The 22,858-nt window shown below is 40.6% G+C and overlaps 2 protein-coding genes across 4 annotated transcripts; both read right to left on the minus strand.

Annotated features, from left to right (window-relative positions):
- Positions 1–321: 321 nt before the first annotated feature.
- On the minus strand, positions 322–4,397 carry hspa1b (heat shock protein family A (Hsp70) member 1B). Its single transcript, XM_040048195.1, has 2 exons — positions 2,890–4,397; positions 322–2,369 (listed from the first exon to the last, which is right to left on the minus strand). Exon 2 carries the CDS (start codon positions 2,349–2,351, stop codon positions 432–434), a length of 1,920 nt encoding a protein of 639 aa, XP_039904129.1. The 5' UTR covers positions 2,352–2,369; positions 2,890–4,397; the 3' UTR covers positions 322–431.
- Positions 4,398–4,517: 120 nt separating this feature from the next.
- On the minus strand, positions 4,518–21,816 carry ahcyl1 (adenosylhomocysteinase-like 1). Of its 3 annotated transcripts, none has more exons than XM_040048198.1 (17): positions 21,241–21,811; positions 13,330–13,444; positions 12,910–13,053; positions 12,135–12,235; positions 11,923–12,025; positions 11,568–11,662; positions 11,362–11,468; positions 9,909–10,025; positions 9,745–9,808; positions 9,558–9,646; positions 9,346–9,416; positions 8,951–9,045; positions 5,441–5,539; positions 5,230–5,298; positions 4,996–5,074; positions 4,674–4,794; positions 4,518–4,562 (listed from the first exon to the last, which is right to left on the minus strand). In XM_040048198.1, exons 1-17 carry the CDS (start codon positions 21,430–21,432, stop codon positions 4,556–4,558), a joined length of 1,668 nt encoding a protein of 555 aa, XP_039904132.1. In that variant the 5' UTR covers positions 21,433–21,811; the 3' UTR covers positions 4,518–4,555. The 3 variants fall into 3 exon arrangements, with proteins under 3 accessions (XP_039904132.1, XP_039904134.1, XP_039904133.1); XM_040048200.1 differs by lacking the exon at positions 21,241–21,811 and adding an exon at positions 15,726–21,222; XM_040048199.1 differs by lacking the exon at positions 4,518–4,562 and having other exon boundaries at positions 4,670–4,794; positions 21,241–21,816.
- Positions 21,817–22,858: the final 1,042 nt, after the last annotated feature.

Here is a 22,858-nt window from a genome sequence, read left to right on the forward strand (position 1 = left end):
ATTACTTTTTAAGTACAGCTTGAATAGGGAAAAAGAAATGTGAAACAATGTCTGAATAAGGTTTGTCAACCATCTTTAACAAAAATACTTATTGAGTACCTTTATGAATTCCATGCCCAGATTCATCAAAGTCTGAATTTTCTATCAGAAACTCTTGGTACTCTCATTGGTAACATGGTTTTAAAGAGAGGCAATTCTCAAAATTATAAACACTTTTGATCATGTGCATCTGTTAAAAAGGTTAGCGCTTGTTTATTTTTTATTATTCTTTTATTCCATGTTCAAAAAAATATATATCACAAACAATAATGAAGAGAGATGTGCTTTTATAGAATTTATTGTAGAAAAGGAAACAACATTGAAATCATTTATTTTTACTAAACCGCAGTCATAAATTTTCCCATGAGTGTGATATGCTGAGGTGAATAGCTTTAGTCCACTTCTTCAATAGTAGGGCCCTGGGAGGTTCCTCCTGCCTGGCCGCCGCAGCTTCCTGATGGTGTTGCTCCCTGGTACAACTTTGTCACAACTGGTCTGCACACCTTCTCGAGTTCATTCTGCTGGTGCTCATACTCATCTTTCTCTGCAAGCTGGTTGTTCTCCAGCCAGGAAATCGTCTGGTTGCACTTGTCAATGACCATCTTTTTATCCTCTTCGCTAATTTTACCTTTCAGACTCTCATCCTCAACACTGCTCTTCATCTGGTAGGCATAGGACTCCAGCGTGTTCTTTGCTGCAACCTTGTCTCTCTGAATGTCATCATCATCCTTGTACTTCTCAGCATCCTGCACCATCCGCTCGATCTCTTCTTTGCTGAGGCGGCCTTTGTCATTGGTGATGGTGATTTTGTTTTCTTTGCCGGTGCTTTTGTCCGCGGCGGATACATTTAGAATGCCGTTGGCATCAATGTCAAATGTTACCTCTATCTGTGGAACACCTCGGGGAGCTGGAAGGATACCTGTGAGGTCAAATTTGCCCAGAAGGTTGTTGCATTTGGTCATGGCTCTCTCGCCTTCAAATACCTGAATCAATACACCTGGCTGGTTATCTGAGTATGTGGAGAAGATCTGAGTCTGCTTTGTGGGGATTGTGGTGTTTCGCTTTATCAGAGGTGTCATAACACCGCCTGCGGTTTCAATGCCCAGAGACAGGGGAGCGACATCCAGCAGCAGCAGATCTTGGACATTCTCTGAGGTGTCGCCCATGAGGATGGCTGCTTGGACTGCTGCACCGTAGGCTACAGCTTCATCTGGGTTAATGCTCTTGTTCAGGTCTTTGCCATTAAAGAAGTCCTGTAAGAGCTTCTGGATTTTGGGAATTCTTGTGGAGCCACCGACCAGGACAATTTCATGAATCCTGGATTTATCCAGCTTGGCATCCTGCAGGGCTTTCTCAACTGGGCCAAGTGTTCCCCTGAAAAGATCTGAGTTGAGCTCCTCAAAACGTGCCCTTGTGATGGAGGTGTAAAAATCAATTCCCTCAAAGAGAGAGTCGATCTCAATGCTTGCCTGAGTGCTGGAGGATAAGGTCCTCTTTGCCCTCTCACAAGCTGTACGCAATCTCCTCACTGCTCTCTTATTCTGGCTAATGTCCTTCTTATGTTTTCTTTTAAATTCCTCTACAAAGTGCTTGACCATTTGGTTGTCAAAGTCCTCCCCACCAAGGTGTGTGTCTCCTGAAGTGGCCTTGACCTCAAAGATGCCAGCTTCAATGGTCAGAATAGACACATCAAAGGTGCCTCCGCCAAGATCAAAGATCAGCACATTGCGTTCTCCTGTTTTGCCTTTATCCAGGCCATATGCAATGGCTGCTGCTGTGGGCTCATTAATGATCCTCAGAACATTTAGTCCAGAGATCACCCCAGCATCCTTGGTAGCTTGTCTCTGGGAGTCGTTGAAATAAGCTGGCACTGTGATGACTGCGTTTGACACCCTTTGTCCCAGGTAGGCCTCAGCTATCTCCTTCATTTTAACCAGGACCATGGAGGAAATTTCCTCAGGATAGAACGCCTTGGTCTCCCCTTTGTATTCCACCTGGACTTTGGGCTTTCCATTATCGTCAATCACCTTGAAAGGCCAGAGCTTCATGTCGGACTGTACGACTGGGTCATTAAACTTTCTTCCAATCAGCCGTTTGGCATCAAAGATTGTGTTATTGGGGTTCATTGCAACTTGGTTCTTGGCAGCATCTCCAATAAGCCTTTCTGTGTCGGTAAAAGCCACATAGCTTGGAGTGGTTCTATTGCCCTGATCGTTGGCAATGATCTCAACTTTGCCATGCTGGAAAACCCCAACACAAGAATAGGTGGTGCCCAGATCAATGCCAATGGATACTCCCTTTGGTGCAGACATTTCGCCGGTTCCTAGTACCTAGACAGATTTAGAAGACATTGCATTTAAATGGATAAAGTCTTGTTTTTGATAGTTTTCAGTATTAATAATATGTTTATTCCAATGATACTAACATAAAGTTTGAGCACTTGTCACACCCAAATCAGGGAGCTGCACTTAGAATTAAGAGCACACTGTCTGTGTAATCGTTAAAGCTAATTGCTAGGTAGTAGTTTTACAGTGGTGAGGGCTAGAATTCACAAGACCAGTGAATCTAAATGCTTCACTTAAAAAAAATAAGTGAACTATAGATCGGTATCTGGTTATTCATATGTAGCCTTATTTTAATATTTAAATAAATAAACATTCAGACTAGGACTTAGAGACTATCCTTCATGAGTAAAGACTTAATATCAAGTATAACTGTTACACTGTTGCACATAACTGTTAAAGTTCTGGGGTTTTTTAGGAAATGAGTGAATTAGAGTAAGACACCCACACAAAGAAGTCCTCACTGTCTCTACAGTCTAAACTTTATCCAATCAGTGTTGCTACTTACTTTCAGTGGTGCGCTCTCTGGTGCTCAGAAGTTCAGAAGGATATCCTGGGGATGTTTCCTTCGTGTCAGCTTTTGCCTCTGTTTCTTCTGGAGTTCATACCTAGACTGGCTGGGGCTCCTTGCTTATATAGTTACAACCAGGTTTCCAGAATGCTCCCGCCCCCTCCTCCTCAATGACTGAAGTGTTAATATTAGAAACTAATGCAGCTGGCTCGGTGCTCGAGGGCCGGTGAATATTCCAGAGTGAGACGGCAATCTGACCCTCAGCCAGCAGGGCCGACTCAGAGGGATACAATGTGGAGAATGTGGCAGTAAGGCACATTTAGGAATTGTGATGTGTTATGTTGAAGTGTGAGCACCCATGAATGTCAGTTTTATCCCCAAAATAATCCAAAATATTTACCTACTGAGCCAGGGACTCACAAAAGGCCTCTCCTTCATTTTCTGTTCTCAGTTTGTCATGGTAAAAAGACTCGCTTTATTGCTGATTTAATGCAATCGTTTACATAGATAGTATACACTTATGTCATTTTGATCACATGAAATATTAAAGTGATCTTGTTGGATCAAATTAAGACGACTACAATCATATGCCTGACATAAAGTCTAATATATATATATATATATTGCCAACACACAGCTCATACATTATAGTTATACTTACAACCAGAAGCAGTGGAAGGAAGACAGTTAATGTACTTCTAATAAATGCAGTTTTACAAAAAGGAATGGTTCATATAATTAAGCTCAGCGCTAGTATTATGTTGTTATAAATCATTTAAAAGGCACATTCATATCATGGCCTCAAAGGTACTATCCAGTCAGAAAAACTCTTCAGTGAGGCGTCTGGAATTAAAGTGAGCAAATGGAAACTTGGGATGAAATGAGGGAAGATAAAGCAGTCAAAAAGTGTTTTACCAGCTCTCTGTAAGTCTTCTCCAACTGCCTTTTTAGGAAAGACATAAGCTGCTCCACACCCAGACATAAAGCAACATCTTAATCTGTCATTAGCAAAACGACATTACTTGATCACAAGACGTGAATAAACAAGCCTTCATCATTTTGTTTATGTAACAGGCAACAGTTCATCATCATCACTGCTATAATAAAGGATGACTGGATGTTACCTTTTAGGGCATGTATGCAGATACCATTGAAACGGATTATTTGACATATATATAAAAACAAACATTTCTAAAATAATCTAAGTTGTAACACAGAGTTTGTTTTGGCTCAGCCTAAACTCTGGCTCATGGAATGTACCCGGCAAATCTTAATGTCACGGTAGACAAAATCGAAAAAGGTATCCTCTGTTTCATTCTTACGGCCATCATTTGGCACTGTGCGTAAATGGGGTAAACAAATCAGCAACTCTGTGATCTAGTAACATAATCTGAAGCAACTAAATACGTGCACATACATCAAAGCATGCAAGTAGGCTTTTGTTTAAACACCTGACAAGACGTGTAAAATGTTAGTTGGTTATATGTTTTCTACATGACTTTACTCGTCCTTTTTTATCATTTAACTCTACTTCTGAGGTGCTTTTAATAAGTTACATTCAGCATAAGTAAAATAATTCCTCCATTCTGTAGCTATTTAGAAAATAAAATAGATATCTCTGTTTGTTGCAGGGTAACTGTGCGTTGAGGATCGGGCATTCTCATTAATACCTGCAGAGAAAAAAACAAAACAAAAAAAGAGTTTAATTAAATACCAGTTTAAAAAGTGAAAATATGGACTGGTGCGTGATAATAGAAGCAGAAAAAGGCAGGAGCACCTACCGGTAATAATTAGGTTTGAAAGGGCCATTCTTGTTGAGGCCCATGTATTTGGCCTGCTCGTCAGTCAGCTCTGTCAGGTGGGCATCAAAGTTGGGTAGGTGCAAACTGGCCACATACTCGTCTGGGGGAAACAGACAAAATGTGTGTGATGTGATCTTTTTAGTGAAGCCACAGGGTGGCGACAATGAGCAGCCTTTCAGAGAAGCAGTGAAAACTAATTAGACTTCACAACTATTGTGATCCACACTTGCATACTGCTTATCATTTCTATACCAAAGTATAGAAATGTTTCAGTTTCAGTTTAAACAAGGCTGATTCTTACCCATTTTCTTTGGAAGGAGATACACATCCTGTTTGTAACGTCCTTCTGGAGCATTAAACAACTCAATCAGTGCCAGGGCCTACAAAACACAGAGCACACAGTGTTTACATGACTCACAATCTGGGAAACTATGTGCCTGCAGACTGCAGGTAGTTTAGTAAGAAGGGACACTGTTATTTACTCGCCCAAGAAGTTACTGACACTGGCTCTAAAGGAAGAGTAGAAATTACTAACCTGAGTTGTTGCAGTGATAGACAACACAAATGTCGGCACTGTGGAGCAGCTCAGATTTAAGAGGCGACCCTGGAAAAAAGAAAATACAAGATGTCTGACAAAACTGTTTAGTGCTGAACAAACTCCTGTTTCAACCTAGTTATGAGCGATACAAACACAAATTTTTGAGAATTTAAAAGACAGTTTTGTGAAGACTATTGAGGAAAGCTACCTCTGCCAGCAGGACGACCCTCTTTCCATCAGGCCAGATGATGTGGTCGACCTGAGAGCGAACCCTCTCCCAGGTCAGCTCGGGGCTGCGCAGGCTTGCCTGAGGACAAAAGGCATAAACACCATTGTGCTAACATTTCCATGTGGCTATGTTAGCATGTAAACAAAGAATAGTGGAACTCCTTGAATTAGAAACTTCTTCCAATGAATTCACAAAAATTGAGAAGTACAGCCAAGTCCATAAGTATTCATACAATCACACAGTTTTTCTAGTTTTACCTCTGTGCACCTCTACACTCTGCATCACAGCAGATCTTAAAACTAAAAAGAGAGAATCAAGATGTGAACAAGGTGGAGACTTTAAGCTTTAATTTAAGAGATTTAACAAAAGTATTACACTAACTGTTTAGGAAATTGCAGCCATTTTTATACACAGTCGCCCATTTTCAGAGGATCAAAAGGACTTGGAGTACTGGTTGACAAGCAATTTCGTGGTCATGTGAGGACCAATGTTCCCTCTAATTTTTCACGTGTCTGAGCGAACACACAAACTCCCTGAGCGGTCCCTTGGACCACTGTGAGCAACAGCAGACATGTGCACTGTGGTCACGCCAGCATCGAATCCATCCAAGTTACATGGTTTATTAAAATAATCAAATTACAGCATTTACATTTATGTTAGACTACTTTTAATTAACTGCTTTAGCCCACTTACAATGAAAATTTTAAAAAAAATCTTGTTTATGACCTGTGTAGTATGTTAACACTATTGGAAGTAAAAATAACTTGAACTCCAATATTGAAAACAAAACTTTCTTTCTTTTTTTTTTTTTTTATAAAGCTCTGACTTGTATTATGAGTCTGTGGTCTGGGAGAGAGTCCTGTAACTCTGTCTGCAAAATACAGTATATAATGACCAATGTTGGGCAATTAATTATATAGTTACTTCTTCAAAAAAGTTTTTTGCAGCTGTTTACCTAAAAATGCAGCCAAGGCGTTTTTAAAATAAACATTTCAAACTATTTACAGAACAATCAGCTGTTCTGCATCAAATTTGTGCCACTCCAAAAAATAATTTCTGTCCACTATGAGATAAAGGAGAACAACAGCCTGATACCTGCAGGCCTGACAACAGGAGATGTATCACTGCTGTAACACCTGTAACATTCAGCAGTCGCCTCATTGTTCTGACACACACAACAAAACTAATGACTACACTACACACTAACTACACACTAACTACACACTAACTACACAAGATTTGCGCTAAACGTCGCAAATCTCTCACATCTCAAAACACCGCCGTCGCTCCTAAAACTTCCCCCTTCCTAAACAATAAATGCCATGTTGCCATATCATTTTTTGATTGGTCGACATGGTACAGTACATTTTTCGATCAATAGGAAAGGGTAGGGGGGGGAGAGAAGGGCTATTTTGTTTTTGCTCACAGGCTTTGGAGCGTTTTCCTTATAAAACTCAGTTTTTACCGTTTCTTCCCGCAGCAAATATAAACAACGACAGTATTCAGGAAGGAAACCAAACATTGCAGATATTTTTTTATCCTAACTCTGGTTTTACGTGGCCTATTAACACAATTTAAAAACTGGTATAAAGTCCACACTTTTCCCGTCAATTGTTCCGTCTGTCCTGCTCACATCTCCAATGGTTGTACACGTTGTCATTAACGTGGCTTCACTCCACATCAGCCACGCCGCTTTGCTCGCTAAAACACCGGTGTCACAAGGACGCTGTCATAGCCTGTCAACGACGTTGATTAGCTGCGTATATACGAATGTGAATCGCGTTATTGGCTGGCCTATGGGATAAGGCGGCATCGTTCTAATCCCATACGGGAGCAGCCAGTCACTCACTGACTAACGCTGCAAAACAGAATTGTTAAAGTTTTAATTTTAATTTCAATTCAGGTTAAATTTTTTTTCTGTGCGCAGAGACCGTGCCAGCAGTGCGCAACTGCGCACGCGCGCAGTTTAGAGGGAACATTGGTGAGGACTGTTCCCTTTTTATTCCCCAATAAATTAAAACAAGATAATTTCAAGTGTTGAACTTCTATTGGTTAACTTTTCGTGCTCTTGACTCGAACTCGTTGCAGAAGGTGAAAGCTGAAAAAATTAAACAAAGGTATCAGAGAAAGAGCAAATATTTCAGCAGTCACCAAATCAACAGTCTCAATGAATGCACTGGCCACCTCAGTGACAGCAAAAGGCCTGAAAGATTACAGAAAACAACTAACCAAGTGAACATCACTCTCAAGGAGGCAGCTGTGTTATTGTCAAAATCTACAATCAAGAAACACCTTTATGAATGTAAATACAGAGTTCACAACAAGGTGCAAACCACTAGTGACACTCGAGAATGAGGAAGACCAGATTAGACTTTGCCAGAAAACATCTAAAAAAAGCCTGCGCAGTTCTGGAAAAAACATCTTTGGGTGTATTAAACCTAGATGAACTCGTACCGGAATGATGGGGAAAAGAAAAGTCTGAAGAAGGAGAGAAAAAGTTCATAATTCCAAAACATACCATACTAACCTTCGAACATGGTGGCAACAGTGTTATGGGATGGGTACGCGTGGCTGCCTGCCAGTGGAACTGGGTCACTAATGTTTGTTGTTGTGATTGATAGAAGTAGCAGGATTAATTGTATACAGGGATATACTTTCTGCCCAGATTCAGCCAAATGTTGCAAAACTGATCGAGCAAATGGATAATGTCCCAAAGAGTGCTGCAAAAACTACCAAAGAGTTTCTCAATTTAAAGAAATGGGAAATTCTTCAATGGCCAAGTCACTCACCAGCAGAGCCAGTTTTGTGTTCAGTTACTGAATACAAAACCTAAGAGTGACCCACAAACAAGCAGCAACTTGAATGTGGCTGCAGTAAAGGCCTAGCAGAGCATGTCAAATGAGAAACACACACATTTGGTGATGTTAATGTGTTCTAGACTTCAGGCTGTCATTGACTCCAAAGGATTTTAATCCAAGTATTTAAAAAATCATTATATTTACATTTTTTCAGTGTGTCAGATTATTTTTGAGCCTCTGAAAATGTTGAACTGTGTATAAAAATAGTTTTTATACATTTCCTGCGTGTGATGGTGAACAGAGGCGAAACTACAAAAACTGTGTCATAGTCAAACTTGCAATCTTTACTGTATGTTTTGGATCAAAGGCGCACACAGAGATGTTACTTATGGATGTTTAAATTGAGATATTAAAGCCACAGGAAATTCAATGAGGAAAAACAAATTAAGTCACTTTTGATCATTTTCAAATTTCATTTTTGACTGAAAATTTAACAACACAGAGAACAGGATGTTTTTTTTGTTTACAGACTCCTTTCTGTGTTTTACTTGTCATTTAGTGCCTGAATTTTCACACGTTAACCTTTCACTTTCACTTATTTAGGCTCCCCTACTGTTTATTCTAAGTAACCGTGCTTAAGAAGCTTTTTAAATCCATTGGGTATTTGTGGGGTTATTTGTTTGAAGTTTACCACATCAATCTCAGTATTGGAGTGTCCCATATTGCAGACGATGCAGCCATTCTTCATTCGGTCAAGCTGTTCTCTGGTGACGACATTCTTGTTGCCTGTATTTGAAGAAAAACACACGTAAGGTGTTGTTAACAGAGTCACCGAAGAGAGAATAAGCCAACGAAAATCTAATTTAAACTTGTGCTGCTGCTATAGCGGTGGAGTTACAGCTCTATCTGTACTGGTGTTCATATTGCTGTCAACACACAAAACCAAAGAGCATCTGAGCATTTTGATTTTAAAAAAATCTGGTTTTCACCCAAAGCCCTTAGCTGTAATATTTAAAAAGACACATGCTGAAAATGTTGTGATTATCAAAGCAGAAGTAATGGATGTCACAGCATGGGGTACAGTACCAGTGCAAGTTATCACCACGTCCATCTGCCGAATGACCTCGCTCAGCTTGACCACTCGGAAACCGTCCATGCTGTGTGGACACGCGTATTATAGACGACCAGATTAGAAAAAAAAGAAAGAAAGAAAGGAAAAACCCACTGATAATATTCACTTGTTTGTAGCTTGCAATGCACAGGTGAGCAATGCTAAATAGTGAGAGTCAGTGAGTCACCATGCTTGCAGGGCACAGATGGGGTCAATCTCTGTGATGCACACAATGGCTCCGAGAGCTTTGAGAGCAGTGCAGCAGCCTTTCCCCACCTAAAGAGCACAAGACAGTGCACTAAAAAGATCTGCTGGACTTGTTAAAGTCATTCCATCTAAAGGTAAAAAAAAAATTTAATAAAAGAATGATTCACCTCTCCATACCCACACACAACCACTTGTTTGCCTCCAAACATAATATCCGTAGTCCTCTTCAAGCTGGCAAAGACAACCAAAGCGACACATCATTGTGACCATATTGCTCCAAATACAACAAAACCTCATAACAGCAACTTTCTTGGTGATTAATTTTCCTCACCCATCGAGGATAGATTCACGGCAGCAGTAAAGGTTGTCGAATTTCTGCTTGGTAACCGAGTCGTTCACGTTCATGGCGGGCACACACAGCTTGCCAGCCTTAGACAGCTGGTACAGTCTGAAAGGACACATGGGGAAAACATGTTCAGGCATATATGCCGGCCGAACACACGTGAATCTTTCCGCACAAACGTGGATGCAATTCTGTGTGACCTTACACTTGGCAGAATATCTGGCTAATGAAGTCCACTGAGAGCTTTGCATATACCGTAGAGTTGCTGTGCCCAGCATTTGAGCTTTGCCGTGCTTTTCAAATATTCTTCCATCATCTAAGCACAGCTGATCAGTAAAACTAACAGAAATGTGTGCATTCTCCTGTCATTTTAAACCATTTGCTACACAAAAACTAACATTATGCTTGAGCACATAAAACTCCAATAAGCAAAACTAAAGAGAAAATAATTTTAAAGCAGTGCTGGTGATTTTTATTTGTCCTTACCTATGACCAAAAAATTAGTCTGTGCATAAAAAACCTGAATATGACTTATATAATGGCCTTTGATACAGGTCCAATTTCTGTTGACAAAGCCATTCATTCAAAGTCATTCATCATGAAATGTATTCACTGAGAGCTTAAATTGCTTCTAGTGCATCTCTATCTCCAAAAAAAATAAAATAAGGAAATACCAATAAAAAAAGAAAAGGGATTAAAAGCAGCTTAGTTTAAAAAAAGTAAAACGTCAGAGGGCATGACTATGTTGGATAGTTTCTAGATTTATTTTAAACTCTAAAGTAGAGTCGTGTTCAAGACATAGATACCAAACACACTCCACTAAAAGTCAAATCCATGTGTGAAAAGCACTGCTGCAAATTATTTGTATTTGTTGGCTGCTACGTGCTGAACAGTACATCCCAGTTATGTTCGGGCAATTAGATCCTGTAACTGCCACTGTAGTGCTAATAGCAGTATAGTTAGTTTGTTTAGCATATATTTTGATCATTTTAAAAATGTTTTACACAACTGATATAAAATTCTAATTAGAATTTTAAAAAAAATATCCATTAATGATAATTTAAGGTCTAACCAGTGCACTTGTCACAGCACAATGATTTGTCCTTTGTCTTTTAATTTATTAAGTATTTACATTAGTTTGACTTTTATATTTTGTTGTCAGTATATACAGTACTGAATCTGCAAAGAGCTGATGAGTATCAAATGGCTCAAAAACACTGCGACAAGCTTAATTATTTATAATTCATAATAAGCTGCCATACGCACATGTCTATGCTGTAAAGAATATACAGCCTGGGTCTTACTGACATATTTTATAATGAAACCAATGTGAACCAAAAAGAATTACCAGACAGAAATTGCAGTTGAAAATACAAAAAGGCACGTGCTGCAGATAAAATGTAAACTCCACTAAAGCTCTAGATCTGCGACCTCATCTGACCTGTGAACACCAGTGACACTCTCCTCCACAATGCCCCTGGCTTTTTTGAAGACGCTGGGATACTTCTTGTAAACCCAGTGGGTTAAGTCTCCACCATCATCCAGGATCTATGGGGGGGAAAAAGTCAACATGGAAGATGTGCACACAGAAAAGAGCGAGAGATTAAGACAGGCATTACATTCATCACATGACTATCCAGGTAATACCATATTGGCCTGCCAGCCTTCAGTGTTGACACAGCGATCAATACACCACCAGAAGTCGTCCTCTGATTCACCCTTCCATGCAAACACAGGTACCCCTGCAGGAAACAAAGCACACATAATTACAGGCAAAGACAGCATGAGCCACAGCTCCATTAGTGCACATTACACAGTGAAAGGAGAGGTGCAAAGTGCTCTTAAGTTTTAAGCTTTCTTTGGGTTCATCTAACCTTATGAGCAATAAAGCAAAGAAAAATACTTTATTTTATGTTAGATAGTACATAGTTATTTGGAATTACATATTTTTTGTTCCACCCTATCGTTAATAGGCCTCTTCTTGCTTCTTTATTATACTTACCCGTCTCTGCAAGAGCAGCAGCCACCTCATTTTGAGTGGAGTAAATGTTACAAGCAGTCCAGCGACACTGGGCCCCAAGTGCTACCAGAGTTTCAATCAGGACCTGAGAAGGACCAATGAAATATGAAGATAAAGAAAAAAGTAACAGAGATAAGAAGAGAAAAAGATGTCACATTAAAGGGACCGCTGATGAGTAGGATGAGCGGACGTACTGCTGTCTGAGCAGTGATATGGGTACAGCCTACTATCTTCGCCCCAGCCAGTGGCTTCTCCCCCTGGGCTCTCTTCCTCAAGGAGATCAGGGCAGACATGTCTGTGGACGAACAGATCAAGTTAATGGTACCTGAGAGGACACAAAGGCCAGGTTTTGTTTTGGGCGAGATAAGAAGGAAAGACCTTTTCGAATTCAAAAACAAACGATACCTAGAAGGCGGATGTGCAGTACATGGCTGTAAAATGGGTACTAACTGAACAACAACGTTAGCAACAGCTGTTGCAACCCAGGTTTTAAGGCTGAACAACACTTGCCAGGCGCTTACGCCTACTTATCTCTCACATGGATAATGTAAACAGGCAGAAAGGCAGACAAGAACAGAGAAACAGCAAAAGAAACCACACCATTGTGTTTTGAATTGTGAAGAAAAGATCAAATGAAATATCATCATGTTCCAAATAACACCAGCTTTGGGTCATAAACCACAGACACCAGGTAATCTATATTTTAAAATAAATAAAAGATGACGAACAATGAAGGAATACATATAGTGTGTAACAGTGTAGTTACATAACTACCCTATTACACACCTGCATCACGATAAAATCAATATGTGGCCATCTTTTAAATTTAAACTACATCGTCATGTTTGAAAAAAGGATTTCATAAGAAAACTTTAACCTGTTTTGATCAAAGTACAGACAATCATAGGTAAAAATTCTTTCATCTTTGAGATGTCCACAATGCGCCAGTGAGGTCTGATGCATACATACCTTGTTCTGCAATTTCAATTTCTCGGCGCCCAAATTCAGCTTGTTTGATGTTCTTCACACAGAAGTCGCTGCTGCCGTGGGTGTTGACCTGGGCTTTGTCCCGGGGAGAAGTTTCATCATCGGAGCTGTCAGTGTAGGATGCAGCTTACAAATAGAGAGCACAATAGGTCACTTTTGTGGTAAAGCACACAAAAGAGCCAGTTGCGAAATTTATGCTTTCAATGCATTGTGTAAAAGCTGGAGCTACAGTGTGTATTTTTGTGATGTATATGAATAGCTTTTCCAGGTGGACATGCAAACATAACTCAATCAAAGAACTGTTAAGTGAACTTCAAAAACATACAAAAAATGTTTTGTTTTGTTTTGTTTTATGTATGACTGAAGTAATTGCTCAGTTTTCAGCAATGAAAGTGAAAGTACCTGAGCTGTAGCTGTCTGTGGAGGACTGCGAGATGGACCGTGACAGCGAGCGGCGCCCTGCCTTGGTCGGATACTTGCTGAATTCCTGTTTGTCCTCTGCATTCGCAAACTGGATCTGCAGAGAGCCAAGGAAAATGCCACACAGTGTAAACATCAAAAAACAAAACAATCCAGATATTTAGCGATTTGATATTTGAAATCTTCTATCTCTATGGATTTATCGGACGTCAATGGGACAAGTGGAGGTCAATAGGACAAGGTATCATCATCATGTTTCACATCTTAAAAGTGATGACACTATACCTTACACCGTACCTTCACACTTCATTAGTTTATGTTTGCATTCATTGTCCTGTTTCTGTTATTATCCCTTCTAAAGATAAATCAGCTTGTTACAGGAAATCACAGGTGGATCAAGAACAAGGGTGCTGATGCTTATTTTTAGATGGTCCCTTGTGATTTATGTTTTGTTCAAATGCATGCGCTTCAGTGATTGTTGGTTGTGATTCATCGTGTCAATCCAAGCCTTCAAAGGGCCCAAGATGAAAGATCTGGAAAAAGATAAATTGGATCACCAAACAGCTAGTGTGGCTATTTTCTAGCCAGGCATTTGATTAAAGTCTAAACTGTTGAATCTCTAAACCAAAGCACTGGAGAACTGATTTTAACTGGTCACAGAACGGTAAATAGAGGACTGTATGAAAGACACAGTTTAGCCCAACATCACAGGGAGCTCAGTTACTCAGTGCTTATATTATAGGTAATATTTCTGGTACCTTTTTGTTTTGTTTAATTTTGTAACCTAATGATGACAGAAAAACAACTACTGCAAGTTTGGCAAGCTTGGTAAGTGTGACCATGATCTTCCATGGAAGGACCAACAAAAGCAATGTTACCTAAACATTACTATGTACTATCACTGTCTGCCTTTCCAATAATTTCTACCCGTGTCTTTGTGTAAAGTCTGCGACCTCATCCATGATATTGTGCCACGTGTCTTCCTCACAACACTGTTTAATATCACAACATTGTACAATGTCATAAAAGCATGCCTAGTGTCCACGCACAAAATACTTTTTTCCATGAAAAATGTTACAAGAAAATTGTTCACTTGACCATGTCCAAAGTTCATGACACCTATTCAAAGGTATTCTTATTTCTTGAGCTTTTTAATTCTTCATGGTCTTCATGGTCATGCAGTCGAGGAGTGAGGATTTCAGAAGGATAGATCTTTACACAACTCTACCATAAACATTTACTATGAGTCAGTGATAAATTGTGGCAATGCACAGAATTCCCTCTGTCTCCTATTTAAATCTTCATATCATGTGTTTGGACTGCAAACTCAAGTGCAGACTGACAGAGTTGACACAACACACAGATGAAGAATCCGGGAACACATGTATCCCAGATTAACAAGAGTGAGTCGGATCACACTCGAGTATGTGTGTGTACACTGCACATACATCAACCTGTAGCTATGTCCTTCAGGTAGAGAGTACTGTTAACAATTATGAAGAGTAATAACGCATTACTGGAACAAAATCAAATTAACAGATTTTCTTTATACATACAAATTTAGTTCTGATAGAACGTTTTACGGGTGGATGCAACAGCTACACATGACTTCACATCAACAAAATCCCCCAAAAAGCTGAGGCTGATTGAATGGGCTAGCATCAGCATAATGCACAATCACTAGGGAAAACACCCCAACATAACCATAACTTTAATTCTCTGCTTTTATCCTAATTACAATGATCTTCATTAACTTAAAATGTGTGGTCAAAACTAACCTTATTTACTCAGCATTTTAACCCACAACGCCTCTTTCCATGAGCAGTGACACCTGGGCTTCAGAAACCTACCGTGTCGGTATAAAGAAACTCAAGAAGCCTGTGAGACAGGCTAAGCTCAGGAGAGCTCTGCATGTCTCTGTTTTCACAACTGTGAGTGTGCTCCATCTCATATGTTCGCACAATATGTCAACATGAGTACTTTTATGTTTACTTTGCATCACTTTGCAGCCTTGAGGATTCAACAGACATTTCACACAGTCTCTTGAGCTTTACTGAATTGTTCTTTCTCAATATTCAGACCAAAATCAAGAGGCTAATCGAATTAATGATGAATTACTCAGCGTTGGTGAAGACAGCCTTATGTTTCCACTACGCCTACATGGGGAACCTGTGTGAATAACCTTGGTGTTTACTAGGAAAAATTGCGCTACTCCCTGCAGGTAAACTGAAATTTATGTTTCAAGGGGAAAAAAAGTTTCTGTTAACTGCAGGAAGAAGACAAAAACCTGTGACTGCCAAAAAATACTAAGGCTCCTGTGTGTTTGAGCTATCTAGTATCTAGAAGAAGTTCTCAGTGATACATTAGCAGCAACTCACCCTTTCTCTCCCATGCCCATGCCCATGCTTGTGTGCCATTGTTTCTTCCGTTTTCCAGCCTATCTGCCTGTTGCTGTGTGTCCTCTGTGCAGTAGTACTAGGTGTCCCTGATGCTATTATCCCAGAACACTCCCAGGCAGAGCCAGGGGGAGGTTCCCACCTATTATCATGATTTCTAATGGCCAACCTGGAGAGAGAATGAGAGAGAGAGAAAGACCTAAAGAGAAAGGGAGGGTTTATTCCAACCAAGCTTCTCTTTCTCTTTAGTCTCTCCAGTTATGCCCTTGACAACTTGACGCTAAAATCTGCAGGTTGTATGTTATGGTGAGTTTTTAATTGCTGAGGCGGCACATGCAAAAAGATTCAGGTATATATGTAGGTTGCGCACGAACGAGAACCGTTTCAAAATCACGTGCACACAAAGTAATAAACAAATTTGCCTCAGCTCTTATTTTACACCTATGCTCCTGATTTGCACAACTAAGGTAAACGGAGATTGACAGAAGGAATTAAACTCTGTTTCCATTAGCCTTCTGCTGCATCAATACGTGTCCCATGGAGTCCCTACAGCTAAAAATACCCTTTCTCTCCTAGATAGCAGGCCAGGTCAAAGACTTAAGCTGTGGAGTGTGACTTTCAGTCAGTGTTGTAAGGGCTCAATGTAGGCCTGACATAAGGCGACGCTAGCTACTTAGTCAGACACAGCTAGTGCTCTAAATCACTGCCCTGCGGAAAAGGCATACAGTCTTATCCACATCCCCTGATCTTTGTATACAGACTACTCACAGTGATTAAAACAGGTTCAAAGACATGTGGCCTGCGATATTTATATAAGTAAAAATGGTGCAGTGACACACTCAAAGGAGTGAAGTCCAGTTGCAGTTTTCAAATCAGGGTACTTCGTTTGGTGCGCAAAGGCACCTGTTTAGATCAACACATGCATGACCGATTACAGTGTTGTGAAAAAAATACAACTCTACTAATCCTTTCTCCGAGACTATCCGACCTTTACATAAGTAAAGAGCATAAGTCCTAAAGCAGTTCAGAATCCTAATCTTACTGTCAAGTTGTTTTTCCCTTGGATTATCTTACTGCACTGTTTATTAAGAAATCCAAACTCCTGATAACAAATACTGTAATTAAACTGTACCTGTACTGTACTTAGTGAATGCCAAGGGTAAAACCTAGAACATAGAAAATGGTAAAACTACTGAATGTGCTTTATTTTTAACCTCATGATGACTTTTCCTTCACTGGAAATGACTGTAAGTTTACACATGTAACACAGAATGTACCTGGTACATTTTATCTTTACATTTTTTCAAAGCACACTCATGTCTGTGTCTTTAGAGATGAATGTGAATGTCTCTGTATCCGATTCTGGCAGCAGGGCAACCCAAATCATCCCTGCTTGAGCCCCTGCTTCACCTTTAACTTTACCCATTTTCTTTGCTGTGCTGTTTTACCACACTACATTTTCCAGTCTTCGTTACCACTTACCAGGAGCGGAAAAGTTATGTTTGACCTTCATGAATCTCTTCCATAATGTTGGCAGACACGCAGGATGAGATAGTGAAGCTAAGGTATCATCACATTTCAGATCCTACAAAGCAGCCCACAGGAATCAGATAAATATGATGATGCATGAACAGATTCACGGTGAGCAAGTCCCATTCCCAGGGGGCGTATTACATAACCATTAGATGGATTCAGAGAGAGAGGAGGCAGAGGATTGGTGTTCTCTGACTCATCTGCCCTCACGCTAACTCACTCGTTTTTAATTTGTAGCATTGACTTTGTTTACTCACGTCACCTTTCAATGTAGTAGTTCTGCTGAGTTCTAAGTCTTCTTTTCAATATGTCATTTATTGTGATTTCAATCAGTTTGACACTCTTTCCAGTCATTTACAGTAGTTTCTTTAATCATTCTTCTTTTTTTTTAAGCAAACAGACTGCTCAGTTTGACACCGGGCTCTCACATTTATTCATAACACAGTGCTTTGTTTTCATAAGCGCAGTTCACATTCCTACAATCCAATATGTTCTCATCAGGCACCCTGAGGCGGCTCACAGTCCACACATTATTGCATTCTGTGAGCTAGCAGCTTGAAATCTACGATGTTGAGAAAACAGGCGTTTTTATTATTCAGTTATTTATCAATTATTATAAACACACTTTGGTTAAACTTACTCAATTCACAAATCCAGCCACAAAGACAAGATGACAGGAATAACAAACATACCTAGTGCAATTTTTCCACACTGCGTAATGATACGTTGCTTGTAGCTTACTTATGAGTGAGTTTAAGGGCGAGAAAAACCTACTGTTCCTTTAACAAGGTAAGTCAGATGTTTCAGTCTGAACGCTGTTTTTTGATGAGCCTTACAGAATTCTAATAAGTGGATCTTTAAGGCATCATACAAAAAAAGTAAGCTCAACCCTGATTACGTAATAAGACAGAACTCGAGACCACTTGTGCATTTGTGTTTTTGAGGTGGCATGAAGTAAGTTTACTCCTGAGTGCTGAAATACTCTTTGTTAAAACACATATGAGCCGATATTTTCATTTCATGCACCTGTTATGCACAAATATCTAATCAGCCAATCACATGGCAGCAAGTTAGTGAATTTAGGCAAATACATGTGGCTAATAATACATGCTAAAGTTCAAAACAATTCACATCGGTGATGTGGGGAGATTTCTTAGCACACTTTGAACACATCGTCTAAATGTCACAGACTGCCTGAGTAATGCTGCTGCTGCTGATGTCCATCCCATTTATAATACAGTGTAATCATCTTCTAATGGGTTCATCCATCAGTACAACACACCATTTCACAAAGCTCAAATCATCTCAAACTGGCTTCATGAGCATTACAGTGAGTTCAGTGCACTCAAATGGGCTCCACAGTCACCAAATCTCAATCCAATAGAGCTCCTTTGGAATGTGGAACGGGGGAGATTCACATTATAGGTGTGCATTCAACAAATCTGCAGTAACTGTGTGATGCTATACATGATAAATATGAACTAGCACCTTGCTGAATCTATGCCAGACTTAAGATAGGTCTGAAGGCAAAGGGGCATCCAACCTGGTAGTAGCAAGGTATATCTAAATCTAATCAGGCATAATATTAGGACCACAGACAGGTGAAGTAAATAACACTGATTAACTCTTCATCATGGCACCTGTTAGTGGGTGGAATATATCAGGGAGCTATTGAACATTTTGTCCTCAAAGTTTAGAAGCAGAAAAAAATGGAGAAGTGTAAGGATTTGAGTTTGACAAGGAACATTATGAAGGGTAAACAACAGTTTCAGAGCATCTCCAAAACTGCAGCTGTTGTGGGGTGTTCCCTGTCTGCAGTGATCAGTATCTATCAAAACTGGTCCAAGGAAAAAAAAGTGGCAAAGCAGCGACAAGGTCATTGGAGGGCAAGGCTCAATGAGGCATGTGGGGGGTGAAGGCTGGCCTGTGTGTCCAATCCAACAGATGAACTACTGTAGCTCAAACTGATGAAGATTTTTCTGGCAGAAAGGTGTCAGAATACACAGAGTATTGCAGGTTGTTGTTTATAGGGCTGCATAGCTGCAGACCAGTCAGGGTGTCCATGCTGAGCCCCTGTACCCCCAAATGCACCAACAATGGGCACATGAGCATCAGATGAATAATTTTCTATGTGGTATAATTTTCTTTCATACCACATGGATGGCAGGGTGCACTTACCTGGGGAACACCTGGCACCAGGATGCACTAGGGGAGGAGAGCAAACCAGCCCTACGCTGGCAATGTTCTGCTGGGAAACCTTGGGTCCTGCCATCCACATGGATGTTACCTTGAGATATACCACCGAAGCATTGTTGCAGATAATGTGCACCCTTTCATGGAAACAGTATTCCCTGATGGCCTCTTTCAGCAGGATAATGCACCCTGCCACAAATAGTTTGAGGACCACAACAATTTTGACATCTTGACTTGGCCTCCAAATTCCTCAGATCTCAATCCAATTGAGCATCTGTGGAATGTGCTGGACAAAAAAGGCTGATCCATGGAGGCCCCAACTCACATCTTACAGGACTTAAAGGATCTGCTGCTAATATCTTAGTGCTAGAGATCACAGCACACCTTCCAGGGGTCTAGTGGAGTCCATGTCTCAGTGAGTGAGCAGCAAAAGGGGGACCAATACAATATTCGGCAAGTGGTCATAATGTTATGACTGATAAGTGTATATGCGAGTATTTAAAAGTGCAAAGCAGCTAACATTAGGTCATAACACAGATGTGTGAATCATAAAAATAGGTGTCAAACACAGGCAAAGTCACCCCCAAAGAACCACGGGTATCAGAAGTCAGAGGTCACCTTGAGGAACTGAAATATATCTGATATTACTAACACAGTTGCCAGACATTATAACTAAAAAGTTCCAGAGGGCTTAATCACCACTCTGTGACACAGTCTCATATGATCAGAAAAACTTCCCTGGCAGAAAAGTCTGCAGAGATTTGAGCAGGTTTGTTCTGAGAAACAGACAAAGAAGCCTCTAATCAGGAGTTCCATGATTATCCACTAGCCGGTACCAGATGCTGTGAAGAGCCACCTCATGTGGATTTTTGCTGTTTTCTCAGATTATATAACACGCAAGAAACTTAACATTCACAGGTTCTTCTCATAGGTGCACCCTGAGCTGCTTTTGCATGTTCATGATGCCTTTCCTCCAACTAACACTGATGATGTCCTCATTACCTGCACATGAGAACTAATTAAAGACAGATATAGAGCTCACTACACATTAATGTGATAAAAGTTTAGGTTCAGTTCCCATGTTATTACACATTTGCAAACCTCAAGGTTCTGTAACTGTAACTACAGTTTATGGTGGATTTATTTTTTTCCCCACAACACAAGGGTAGACCTGATTAAATACCCCCCCTACTCAACTGGGGGACCCCACAGACTCAGTTGCGTTAGCCCTCACACAGTAGTTCTGCACTTTGCTGAGGTCTTAAATCAGAGGTTTAAGAGCTCAGCTTGGCTTTTAGTTGTTTCCTGCCTGCTGGCATAATGTTGACATTGTGCTTTAAACAGACGGGAAGGCAACTTGAAGACAGATTTTAACAATCATCTTGTCTTTAAAATTATATGTTCTTACCCCAGTAATAACACAGTAGAAGGTATTATTAGAGTAACACTACATATGAGACAGTTAGCAAAGCTTTCCTTAATAGCTGGCTTCTAAGATACATGAATATGGGTACTTTAAATGTTTAAGATTATTTTTGCACTTCCCACCTCACATTGGGATGGAGTGTCCATCATTCAAGAATGCATTAAAGCTCCAACAAAATTCCCAATGACAACTTTGGAGCAGACATTCACACTGCACCTTATTAACAATACATTACATTGCCTACACTTGGACTTCACTGCAGCACGATGCGTACCAACGTGAAATCCCCTCCTTACTGTGTCTGTGCCCAATGGCAGTGACTGCTGGGAGCATCACGTTTCTTACCTTCTTGACGGATTTCAGTGTGGGGACTGCGGTGAACGCTGCGGAAGTCATTTCTCCAACGTTCATATTCACATCACTGCTGTTTTTGCTGACAGTCAACACGGAATATTTTTCCGCAACGTTTTCGGTCTCCTTGACATATTTCGTGCCCTGTTTAACCTCCGTCTTGCTGTCCACAACTGTGTCTGTCATTGCATCCGAGTGATATCGATACTGTTACTGGAGAGGAGAGGGGGGGAACAAAAGCCGGTTCTGGATTGAGTTGAAACTAATACCCTTAGCTTCGCCTTCTTGCTCTCTTGGCTAAAGGTTCGTGGCTTAAAAATGACCGAACCGACGCTGAAGCACTACACCACGGAGCAAAGCTAACAAAGTAGCCCACTTCACTAGATATGACGCTTTTTTTCTCCCTTATCTACTTTCTAAAAGACTCGCACGGCCACTTGCTTCGGTCCTGCAGGTCTGCTGTCATCCACAGACGGCAACATCTCCCAAGGTGAGGGAGGGAGGGGGCGTTTTGTTGAGGCTGTCAGACAAACCAGTGGGCAGTGTGTAGGCGGTGATAAGCCAGTTAGCTCCAGTGGACGGGAAAGTGACTGCTGAATGTGTAACGGCTGAGGCCTCGCTACCCATAAGAAAATAAATTACATAATTTATTCGTCATTCGTGAGACTAAAATGTCAGATGTTCAGCACTGCAGTTTTTTCTTCTGCTCTGTTTTTTATGCTTAGTGCTACACTTGACTGTTATACAGCCCCCTGTTAATCAGCGTAGCGCGCTTAACACAAGTCCCGCCCACTTTTTAATGATTGGCTGATCGGGGACCAGCGTCTGCAAGCTACAGCCCCTGATTGGCAGAGTTTGCTAATCGCGATGCTTTACCTGGGAGGTCCTGTTCAGGGAAAAGGGGAACTCAAGTCAACCTCCGGCTAAATGTACACGACTACACATGACTACTTTGATGTTTCAGCTGCCTTACTGAATAAGATAATTAACTGAATTTAAAATTCTTTAAGACTGCAGCAGGACCAGAATTCTGTATTTGCAATTTCAAAGGTAATAAGATAATAAAGGCCTTATATATCCTATATTTCTGAAATTCTTTATATGGGTCAAGAGTTATTTTCACCAGCCTTCTCAGGTGGGATGAGTCTAGTCTCCCCAGCACATTCATCATATTAATGTGAAATGAGGGCAGCCAACCAGACAGGATGTTTTCGTTACCATCTCCTGTTTCGTATTATAAATGTTACGCAGGATCACAGACAGATGGCTAGCTCTGATGGCTTGCCCTGTTGCAGTTTCTCCAGCTGTCTCCTTACCTGGCCAGATGTCACAGTCAAGCAGAGGGTGTTAATCAAATATGGAGGAATCTGATCCATGGAGTTCAATTGGGGAAAAGAAGGGCAAATCACTAAGACAGAGCAGGTGTGGACTCCAGGATTTGTAGGTAGCAGCACCCTAGTGTGAACTAAACCTGTTGAAAAAAAACGTTAAACTCGTTTGCTCTCTCCATTTGCCCCACTGGTTGTCTTTCTGTCACCTTAAACCTAGTTATTTCCCCCATTCCACTCTACACATCACTGGTATTGTTCTGCTGGAGTGGGTTTCCAGTTTC

Source organism: Simochromis diagramma, unplaced genomic scaffold, assembly GCF_900408965.1.
Source record: "Simochromis diagramma unplaced genomic scaffold, fSimDia1.1 OVJJ01000387.1, whole genome shotgun sequence".
In the NCBI taxonomy this organism is placed as follows: domain Eukaryota; kingdom Metazoa; phylum Chordata; class Actinopteri; order Cichliformes; family Cichlidae; genus Simochromis; species Simochromis diagramma.

Bases quoted from the DNA above. Each gene is read 5' to 3' on its own strand.
- hspa1b (XM_040048195.1), bottom strand. From the start codon at position 2,351: ATGTCTGCACCAAAGGGAGTATCCATTGGCATTGATCTGGGCACCACC.
- ahcyl1 (XM_040048198.1), bottom strand. From the start codon at position 21,432: ATGACAGACACAGTTGTGGACAGCAAGACGGAGGTTAAACAGGGCACG. The intron at 12,026-12,134 runs GTACGTCCGCTC...GGTCCTTCTCAG, and splicing joins ATATCACTGCTCAGACAGCA to GTCCTGATTGAAACTCTGGT. The intron at 9,647-9,744 runs GTGAATCATTCT...TGTGCTCTTTAG, and splicing joins TTGTGTGTGGGTATGGAGAG to GTGGGGAAAGGCTGCTGCAC.